The 11077-nt window shown below is 43.4% G+C and overlaps 1 protein-coding gene across 2 annotated transcripts in view; it reads right to left on the reverse strand.

The window, feature by feature from the left end:
- Positions 1–4830: 4830 nt before the first annotated feature.
- LOC306749499 (myosin-4-like) overlaps positions 4831–11077 on the reverse strand; it is a gene marked incomplete at both ends in the record, with an annotated part of 18308 nt that continues 12061 nt past the window's right edge. For both annotated transcript variants that reach the window (XM_079232804.1, XM_079232805.1), the window contains 15 exons: positions 4831–4974; positions 5055–5150; positions 5221–5325; positions 6229–6399; positions 6521–6646; positions 7024–7227; positions 7371–7679; positions 7770–7894; positions 7990–8155; positions 8272–8455; positions 8531–8727; positions 9811–9929; positions 10011–10137; positions 10228–10617; positions 10711–10801. In XM_079232804.1, the coding sequence (XP_079088930.1) occupies positions 4831–4974; positions 5055–5150; positions 5221–5325; positions 6229–6399; positions 6521–6646; positions 7024–7227; positions 7371–7679; positions 7770–7894; positions 7990–8155; positions 8272–8455; positions 8531–8727; positions 9811–9929; positions 10011–10137; positions 10228–10617; positions 10711–10801 (2554 nt within the window). The remainder of the gene's footprint in view (positions 4975–5054; positions 5151–5220; positions 5326–6228; positions 6400–6520; positions 6647–7023; positions 7228–7370; positions 7680–7769; positions 7895–7989; positions 8156–8271; positions 8456–8530; positions 8728–9810; positions 9930–10010; positions 10138–10227; positions 10618–10710; positions 10802–11077) is intronic.

Genomic DNA, 11077 nt, shown 5'->3' on the forward strand with positions numbered 1-11077 from the left:
AATGTCATTGTTGTCATTCAAACCATAACTCATTAGTCTGCAACATTTCTCACGATGTCTGCTCCGTGCCAAGGTTAGTGACGGCCGTCCACCTTGAGGGACTGGTCTGGTTTGTCTGCTTTGTTAACGGGTTAACACGTGACGGCGTTCCGCTTGTGCACAGAAACACGTGACGGCAGCTTTGTTGCCCCTTTTAGAATAAGCACTGAGAGCGTCTGTAACTCGAGCTCTCATCACATTAGGGGGAGCAAGTGTGGACAGCAGGTTGTCATCTTGAAAATGCATAAAATCATTTCTTAATATCCAGATATAAGCATGAGTGTATAGTATTTGTAATAAGACGAAATATCGCATAAAATCAAAGTTTGAAGTGCAATTTCCTTATTAAAAGGTTTATCTAAAATACACGTAATCCTTTATTTGGGAAAACATCTAAATGATGACATTTGGAGCTTTGAATGGACGGTGACACTTTATTTAACAACGTGGAATAGACAAGGATACTTACATGCATATTTAAATGTTATGCCTTTTTAGACTGATTATTAATAACTGTCACTACAATCTAAAATAAATAAATGTTTTAGACAATCTACAAGGCAAACATCAGTTCTTGTTGTTTCTGCAGATCTCTTGTCCATTTTAACAAACCAGCTAGTTCAATCAAATAATCTCTATTGAGTCAACATCTTGTATTTAAAAAGATAATTTGTGGGATTTCCACAACAAGTATAAAGCAGAAATAGGAGTTATTTCCATGGTGGACGGCGGAAATGATAACCGTTTGCACGGAGATAAGCCACAGATATAAGCCCCGCCCCCTCTCTGATGCGACTATGCAGACTGTAATACAGGTGCACACTACAGGTGTATAATGTCAGGTGCATGCACCAGTTATGACAGTGATGGTCAGTTTGTCTGCTTGACAATTCCATTTTGCTGCAATAAAAACTATTGAGCGTCTTTTTTTTTAAAGCATAATAATGTTTATATATGAATGAACACATTTCCATGACTTTTCCAAAACCTTTGGGATTTTATTTTTTTCAAGGACTTTTCCAGGCCTGGAAATAACCATTTTAAAATTCCATGACTTTTCCAGGTTTCCCATGACCGTAAGAACCTTTTATTTAAATTAAAAAACAAGCCAACCTGCATGCATTTGCTTTGGCTCTTTCTTAAAATCTGCCTAAATTCTCCAGAGTGTAATTGCTGCTGTTTGGTTTGTCTCTGATATTTATTTCTAGCTCATTCTGACTGGCTCTTTTTCTCAATTATGATTAAATGTAGCTTCTACCGTATTTATGTGGTATGAAAACATCTCAATTACTAGGATGTTGAAGCATAAAAATTGCTACTTCAGTTCCAGGAAACAGGAACAATAAGTGTGTGAATTAGCATTTGCTTACGTTATCTCACCTTTAATTAGCAGTTTGTTCGATTCTTTTAGTTTTTTCAAGTTCAAGCAAATCTGTAATGTTTTCTAATATTTCTATGGCAATCTAACTTGTATATATATATCGTTGCTGTGTTTTGTTTATTTCCCCACTTTGTCTCGTCCACTGAGTGTCCTGTTGGTGCGAACACCGGCCTGTCAGCTCCTGGAGCGACGTCCTCCTCTCTGTACTTCCTCTCTGTACTTCCTCTCTGTACTTCCTCTCTGTACTTCCTCCTCTCTGTACTTCCTCTCTGTACTTCCTCCTCTCTGTACTTCCTCTCTGTACTTCCTCTCTGTACTTCCTCTCTGTATTTCCTCCTCTCTGTACTTCCTCTCTGTACTTCCTCCTCTCTGTACTTCCTCCTCTCTGTACTTCCTCTCTGTACTTCCTCTCTGTACTTCCTCCTCCTCTCTGTACTTCCTCCTCTCTGTACTTCCTCCTCTCTGTACGTCCTCCTCTCTGTACGTCCTCCTCTCTGTACGTCCTCCTCTCTGTACGTCCTCCTCTCTGTACGTCCTCCTCTCTGTACTTCCTCCTCTCTGTACGTCCTCCTCTCTGTACTTCCTCCTCTCTGTACGTCCTCCTCTCTGTACGTCCTCCTCTCTGTACTTCCTCCTCCTCTCTGTACTTCCTCCTCTCTGTACGTCCTCCTCTCTGTACGTCCTCCTCTCTGTACGTCCTCCTCTCTGTACGTCCTCCTCTCTGTACGTCCTCCTCTCTGTACTTCCTCTCTGTACTTCCTCCTCTCTGTACTTCCTCTCTGTACTTCCTCCTCTCTGTACTTCCTCTCTGTACTTCCTCCTCTCTGTACTTCCTCTCTGTACTTCCTCCTCTCTGTACTTCCTCTCTGTACTTCCTCCTCTCTGTATTTCCTCCTCTCTGTACTTCCTCTCTGTACTTCCTCCTCTCTGTACTTCCTCCTCTCTGTACTTCCTCTCTGTACTTCCTCCTCCTCTCTGTACTTCCTCCTCTCTGTACTTCCTCCTCTCTGTACGTCCTCCTCTCTGTACGTCCTCCTCTCTGTACTTCCTCCTCTCTGTACTTCCTCTCTGTACGTCCTCCTCTCTGTACGTCCTCCTCTCTGTACTTCCTCCTCTCTGTACTTCCTCTCTGTACGTCCTCCTCTCTTGGAGGTCACCTTTCGTCAGCCTCTCCTTCTGAAGGTCACTCCAGCAGCGCCGCCATAACCCTGAAATGTCCTGAACATGCCAGCTGCTGCTGATCACCACACCAATGACAGGAGTGAGGAAAATGCAAGTTTTCTTCTTCTGTGGTCCATTTTAAAACTCGTAGGTACAAATATCCGGCCTGTTATTCTGCTTCTTATCTCATCTTCACTTTAGTTTTTCAGCCGAAGCCGTGAGTCGATGCTAATGTGATGCTCATGGTTGAATTGAAGGATGAAGGAGCAGATTTTCATCATCACTTTTTAGTTCAAATCAACAGTGTTGCAGCATCTTAGTGTCTCAAGCTCGTTTAATGCATTCGTTTTATTGACTCGTTGTGTTCTCATAACTAACTGCATATAGAAACATTCAAACTTGTGTTAAGCAACTACATCATTTATTAGCATCTATATCAAAGATCATTCATTTCAGTTTCTCAAAGTTCAGGACGTAAATGTGGTTGAGCCAATAATACTTTAGTTTTTATTGGTTCAAGAGACAAAAGGCTGAACGTAAACGTTGAAGATCAAGTGTCTCCACCTCTTGGGCATCTGTTTTTATTGCAGGTTTATTCACTTTTAAAAAGGAACGATTACTCAAAATTGAAGATTTTTGTTGTCTTTCTTCACACAAAGAAACGTGATTAAAAAAACAAACATTGTGCATTTTTTGTCTCTTTTATTGATTCAGTGTGTTTTTATGTGATGTGTTCTGATTCATTTATGAACATGACTTATATCCCATGACGTTTATGTATTTCACAACTTTGCTCTGTGCAGATTCAATGTAACTTAAATATCTCCACAACTATTGGATGGATTGTCATGAGGTTTTGGTTCATTCTTGTTCCCCAGAGGATGAATCCAACTGACTTTGGGGATCCTTTCACTTTTTAGGGCAACCATTCATCACTCACATTCCCAAGAGACGGATTTATCATTGTTTTTATTGTTAATAACAAAGCAGCAGACGAGTTCAACGTCCAAAATGTTGTTTCCCGTATCGTAACGAACCAAAAGTGGGAGAAAGAGATACGTCTGTGTGCTTCAAGGTTTCGTAATCAATGCTGAGAGGTCTAAATTATTTATAGTGTTTATATCTAAGCTAAAAAATGAACAGTTCTACTGTGACTCCCCGGTTGGAGGCGGAGCCAAGACGGTGACGGGATTTAACCAACAAACAAACACAGTTTGACTTTTGGGAAGAGACGATCAAAAGTCCAGACATCGTCTCCATGCGCAGGACAAAATGGTGACGATGCACTACAGTTAAAGCTGAACCCCTGGTCTCCCTATTCCCATAATGCACCTGCCCCCTTAAGGCAATACCATGATGTCATTTAGCGAATCACATCAGCTGCTTGTGGACATTTTAGCTCACAGTTTACTACAGTTTTACTATGATTCATATAACCGTCATCCATCGTCTAATAATGTTTTAAAAAAAAACACGAATCTCCAAATGTGGTGAATACTTTTTTGTTGTTATTTAAATTGTGATTTTTTTTTTATATTTTGTATATTATTTATTAATTAATTAAACACTGAGACAGATAGATGACAGCAATGCAGTTGCAACACTTTTTTCCATAAAAGCTTTAAATAGATTTACGCAAGATCCCTTAGTATTAACTACAATTAGTATTAAATGCATTGAAAAAAAAAAACTAAAACAATTTGATTTGGCTGCTAAATATTTACTCAAATGTAGATTTTTAAGACCTCACGTTTCTAAAGCATTTAAAAGCGAATTCCCCTTCTCTGTAAAATCCCATGACATGTGAATAGTACTTTTATTAGTAAACTATTTGCACCAAATTCAAAAAATTCAGAGTGTGCACCACTTGCCCGACGCACTACAACACTATTGCTTTAATTTCCTGTCGAGTACAGACTGAGCCTCAGCCACCGTCAGACAGAAACAAGTCTATTATGTCTTTTATTGTGAAAGGTTAGAATGAAAACATCTGTTAAAGTTGGATCCTCCGTGTTGTAGTTGGTACTCTACAGCGCACGGATACTGACACGTGATTGGCTGATTCCTTTTCTTTCTCCTAGTTCTGCAAAAAAAATACGTCTATTTTTGGCGCCAAATTGATTGATGTGAGAATGAATCGCATGAAGAAACGCCTTCAGACTAAATAACCCCTTCAAAGCTACCGGGTTAGCTGCTCACAAAGCTTCTAATTCCAAAACATTCCTCCGCCACGCGGTTCTCACGCTCCTCTATTCTCCTTTCCCGGCGGCTTCGCGGCTCTTCGCCCGTAATTTATTCAACTGAGATTCTGCCACGTCGGCTCTTTCCTCGGCCTCCTCCAGCTCGTGTTGCACCTTCCGAGCTTTCGCCGAGTGGATGCTGGTTTGTTCGTCCTGAAGAGTCACGCATAAGACACAGGCATGAAGCAGCCGTTCCCCACTGGACTTGCGTGTCTGTTTGCGTGTCGACTCACCGCCTCCTCGCACTGCTGCTTGTAGGCTTTGACCTTCAGCTGCAGCTTGTTCACCAGCTCCTGGAGCCTCGCCGCGCTCTTCTTCTCCTCCTCGCCCTGAAACACCCTCACACTCAGTCAGATCTCACCTGGTGGGACTCTCTTCCACCACAAGACAAGCTGTTACCTTATAAGTGAGCTCTTTGATCTTCCTCTCGTATTTGCGGACGCCCTTAAAGGCCTCGCTGCTGCGCTTCTGCTCCGAGTCCACTTCGTTTTCTAGCTCGCGCACCTGCAAAATAATCAGTTTAACTTTCAGCACCAAGCTATTTTTAGGCTTCTGCTCGAATATGTCATAGCCAAACTAAAAAGGGTGTATCTCTGCAACCACTAGGGCTATTTGGATACTTTTGGTGTTATAATAAACAAGAATAATGTGAGATTTAGTTCAGATGTGTAAATATCAGTCTGTATGTTATTGGTTAAGAGTAAATGAAGATGACACACAGAAAAAATTAAACGTTTTCAGGTCCGCCGAAAAAAACAAACACTTTCAGGATGATTATTTCTTTGAAATGATGCATTTGTAAGGTCTAAAGCTCTCTCAAATCATAACACAATATGTGAACATTCTCTAACCCAAATCATAGCTCAATATGTGAACATTCTCTAACCCAAATCATAACACAATATGTGAACATTCTCTAACCCAAATCATAGCTCAATATGTGAACATTCTCTAACCCAAATCATAGCTCAATATGTGAATATTCTCTAACCCAAATCATAACACAATATGTGAACATTCTCTAACCCAAATCATAACTCAATATGTGAACATTCTCTAACCCAAATCATAACACAATATGTGAACATTCTCTCTGCAAAATTTGACTTTGAAAAAGTGAAGCAGAACAAAGTTAGAGAGGGTTTAGAACAGAGAACATTCAGGCGAGGACGCAGTAAAAAACAAAATTTTACAACAATACTTTTTATACTTTTATGATTATCTTTCTTTCTGTTTGAGTTTTTTGTTAAATGGCTTACTGGTTCTAGTAGCAAATGCTTTGATTTAATTTTTTGGTTTAATTTGTTGTGTAACATCAATATATTTTGCAATACAAAAAAAATACCCATATATGGTTTTATGGTGCTTAAAAGGTTAATCCTGTTTTCTTCTGGGTGAGACTGATACCTTGTGTTCGAGTTTCTGGAGCTCCTTCCTGCCGCCCTTCAGCGCCAGCTGCTCGGCCTCGTCCAGCCGCTGCTGCAGGTCCTTCACCGTCGCCTCCAGGTTCTTCTTCATCCTCTCCAGGTGAGCGCTGGTGTCCTGCTCCTTCTTCAGCTCCTCGGCCATCATGGCGGCCTGCGCGCAACATGGCAGCTCGCTGTGAGATTGGATGTATGTGTGTGTGTGTGTGTGTGTGTGTGTGTGTGTGTGTGTGTGTGTGTGTGTGTGTGTGTGTGTGTGTGTGTGAGAGACTTGCATCCATGATGGCTTTCTTGGCCTTCTCGTCGGCGTTCCTCGCCTCCTGGGCGGAGTCCTCCATCTCCGACTGCAGCTGAGCTAAATCAGACTCCATCTTCTTCTTGGTGTTCATCAGGCTGGAGTTCTGCTCATTAGAACATTTAGATTCATTCAAAGTGTGAGTGCTTTTATGTTTTTCTATATTTCAGGAAGTAGTATCTTGGATATTAACAGATTTTTAGTTTATTGGATTTTTGGCATCACATCCCAGTTTTTAACACTTTTTAAAATGTGCTCTATCAATAAATCTGAGTTAGCGGCGTAGCTTAGCATTATTATAATGCGTTATTACAGTATTATCTCGACCTCCCGTCTCATGTCGTGTCCTGCTGGAGTAAAAAGTACAATATACATAGTAGAAGTTTAACGTAGTACATTGAATGTGTACTTGAGTAAATGTACTTAGTTAGATTCCTCCCCTGCTTCCCTCGACCCCGCCGTGACCTTCATGGGTCTCCTCACCTGAGAGTGCAGCAGCTGGATCCTCTCGCTGACGTCGATCAGCTCCTGCTCCGCCAGCTTGCGGCTCCTCTCCGACTGCTCCAGCGCCGCCCCAATCTCCTCGTTCTCCGCCGCCAGCAGGTTGTTGCGTCGCTCTGCGATGGCCAGCTGCTCCTTGAAGTCCTCCTGGCAGTGGAGCGCCTCGTCCAGATGGACCTGGACGTCCTGGGACAGAATGTATGTATATATATATATATATATATATATATATATATATATATATATATATATATATATATATATATATATATGTAAATATATGAACTAACGTTCCCGCGTGAACATTTCCCACGGCTGCGTTCCCAGACCTTCAGCTGAGCCTGGACGCTCCTCAGCTGCTTGGTGGCCTCGCCCGCCTGCCGGTTGGCGTGACCCAGCTGCACCTCCATCTCGTTCAGGTCGCCCTCCATCTTCTTCTTGGTCCGGACGGCGTCGTTGCGGCCGCGCGTCTCGGCGTCCAGCGAGCTCTGCAGCGTCTCCACGGCCCTCTGCTGGTTCCTCTTGAGCTGCTCCAGTTCCTCGTCTTTCTCCGACAGCTTCCGGTCCACTTCGGACTGGATGTGGTTCAGCTCCAGCTGCAGATGCAGGATCTTGGCCTCCTCGTGCTCCAGGGACGACTACGCAGGGAAAACCCAACACTCGACTGTGGTGATTACAATTTACAACATGATGGTATAATGTTGTGTTTAAAGCACAAAAGCACGAACCTCTACTTCCTCCAGAGCGGCCTGCGTTTCTCTCTTCTCCTGCTCCGCTTGCTTAGCAGCTTTCTCCAGCTCGTGGATCGTTTTAGCCGATTCTCCAACTTGCTCTGTGATTTCTGTAACCTCCTCTGAAAATGTCAAAAGAAAAAAGAAAAGCGATCTTCGTGGCTTCAAAAAAACACAAAGAAAAACCACACCAAACGTTTCTGTGTTTGCAGCTTACGCTGAAGGTTTTTATTCTCTCTTCTCACGGTCTCCAGATGATCCACCGCCTCCTCGTAGGAGTTCTTCAGCTTGAAGAGCTCTGTGCTGAGGACCCGAGACTCTCTCTGGGAAACCTCCAGATCGGCTTGATTCTCCTCGTGCTTCTGTTTGCACTCGGCCAGAACCTAACGGAGGAGGAGGAGGAGGAAGAGGAGGAGGAGGAAGAAGAGGAGGAGAAGGAGGAGGAGGATGAGCAACGCGGCCGCTGATGTTTCCCAGGAGGACGAGAACAAAAACACACCTTGTCAAAGTTCCTCTGCTTCTTGTCCAGGAGGCCGTTGGCTGCGTTGGAGCGCTCCACCTCCACCATGAGATCCTCCACCTCCGCCTGCAGCCGCTGCTTGGTTTTCTCCAGAGACGCACACTTGACATTCGCCACCTCGGTCATTTCCTCGGAGTCCTGCAGCCGCTGGGCCAGCCGCTTCCTGAGGAACCGGACATAACCCGAGGTGAAGTGGAAGGAAACACAATCAAGAAGAAGAAGAAGAAGAAGTTCTCACTTGGCCTCCTCCAGCTCCTCGGTGCGTTGGATGGCGTCCGTCTCGTATCGGGTCCTCCACTGCGCCACCTCGCCGTTGGCTTTGGACAGGCAGCGCTGCAGCTCGGCCTTGGCCTCCTGCTCCTCCTCGTACTGCTCCCTCAGCAGGTCGCCGTCATGGCGGGTCGACTGCAGGCCGTGAGCCAGGGCGCTCTTCGCCTGGAGGAGGGAGGACACACACATCCCAGGTTCATTGCCTGAAGTAAAGCGGCTTTAAGGCGCTGAAAGGTTCCCGCTTGGTTTTTAGTGCATGTCGATAAAAGTAAAGAAGAAGAAGACAGCAGGCTGGTTAACAGGGATGTACAACGTTTTAAATATATATTCTTTTAAATGGCTTTGTAAAGATTCATGAAGAAGGAAATCCATTCAGCATTTAGGCTTGTATTTTAAAATGGCCTCGTTTGGGTGATAAATAAACTAAACTATAATACTAAAAATAGCTAAAAAATTATTATATTCATTATAGATTAACATGATTATCTACAATTAACAGATTCATCTTTTGGTCTATAAGATATTAAAAAAATAGTGGAAACAGCTGGATACACTTTCCTGAAGCTCCAAATGATGTATTTTAATGCTTTTGCAGTCATAAACCCAAAGATATGATTAACTAATTGTTAACTCATTGTTTAACTCATTGTTTAAATCATTGTTAACTCATTGTTTAAATCATTGTTTAAATCATTGTTAACTCATTGTTTAAATCATTGTTAACTCATTGTTTAAATCATTGTTTAAATCATTGTTAACTCATTGTTTAACTCATTGTTTAACTCATTTTTAACTCATTGTTTAAATCATTGTTTAACTCATTGTTTAAATCATTGTTAACTCATTGTTTAACTCATTGTTTACTCATTGTTTAAATCATTGTTGACTCATTGTTGACTCATTGTTTAACTCATTTTTAACTAATTTTTAAATCATTGTTTAAATCATTGTTTAACTCATTGTTTAACTCATTGTTTAACTCATTGTTTAAATCATTGTTTAACTCATTGTTAACTCATTGTTAACTCATTGTTTAACTCATTGTTTAAATCATTGTTGACTCATTGTTGACTCATTGTTGACTCATTGTTGACTCATTGTTTAACTCATTGTTAACTCATTGTTTACTCATTGTTTACTCATTGTTTAACTCATTTTTAACTCATTGTTTAACTTATTGTTTAACTCATTGTTGACTCATTGTTGACTCATTGTTTAACTCCTCAGACGTAGTCGTGTCCTTCAGACCTTGGTTTCCTCGTCCAGAAGCCTCCTCAGCTCTTCGATGTGTTGACCCCCCACCGTTTTGACTCTGCTGAGCTGAGACAACGTGACTTCTTTCTCCTCCAGCAGACGAGTGAGCTCACCTGTTCACAACCATCACATTATCACTCATCTCTTGATCCTAAATCGCTCTTTATTTAAACATTTCACCCCCGTGAACGTACCGTTCTCTGTGTGCTGTCGGGCGCTGAGCGCCGTGTAGTCGCTGAGGGACTTCTGAGCGTCATCGGCTTTGGTTTTGTATTCGTTCATTTGGTCTTCCAGGCTCCTGCACAGCTTCTCCAGATGAGCCTGAAACATGGAGCATCGGCCGTCACGGATTCAAGCGTCATTCGTTGCCGTTTACACACACGACATCGTCCATCGACCTCCGTCTCTGACCTTGCTCTTCTGGACGCTCGCCACGTTGCTCGCCGAGTCGTCGATCTCCATCCTCATCTCGCTCTTCTCCTTCTCCAGTTTCTGCTTCACCCGCTGGAGGTTGTCGATCTGGTCGGCGAGCTCGGCGGCGCCGTCGGCCTGCCTCTTGCGCAGGGCGGCGGCGATGGCCTCGTGCTGCAGCGTGGACTCCTCCAGGTCGCGACGCAGCCGCTGGAACTCGGCGTCGCGCTTCTTGTGCAGCTCGGCCTGAGCGGCGGTGGCGCCGCCGGCCTCGTCCAGCCGCTCGCTGATCTCGTCCAGCTCCCGGGAGAGGTCGCAGCGCTGCTTCTCCACTTTGGCCCGGGCCGAGCGCTCCGACTCGGCCTCCTCCTCCAGGTCCTCCGTGCGGGCCTGGAGGCGAGATGGAAGTCGCTCGGTGAAAACGTGGATTCATGGGGTGATAAAAGAAACTGTGTTGAAACCCAGAAAGCTTCTTTTTGTTACCTGAAGCTCTTTAATCTTCTTCTGCAGTTGAGTGTTGAGGACTTGCTCGTCATCAATTTTGCTCTGCAAGCTGCTGAATTCAAAGTCCTTTCTAGAAAAGAGGAAACGTTCAATGTTTCCTATAACCAGGAGATCATGTTCACGGCTGTGTGTGTGTGTGTGTGTGTGTGCATGTGTCTGTCCACAGGTTATCTCTCATTCAGCTCCATCCATCAGCCAAATATTTGTTGTGCTCCTGTTTTGCTCAAGAACCTCATGGCTGCAGTGATTCACAACTTTTAATTTAATTTTATTGACTGTTTTATAGCGTCATTGACCCCTGACTCCTCTTAGCAGACCTGCAGGGGCAACAAGTGATCCTCAACGA

This window comes from Taurulus bubalis (genome assembly GCF_910589615.1).
Source record: "Taurulus bubalis genome assembly, chromosome: 17".
Classification (NCBI taxonomy): domain Eukaryota; kingdom Metazoa; phylum Chordata; class Actinopteri; order Perciformes; family Cottidae; genus Taurulus; species Taurulus bubalis.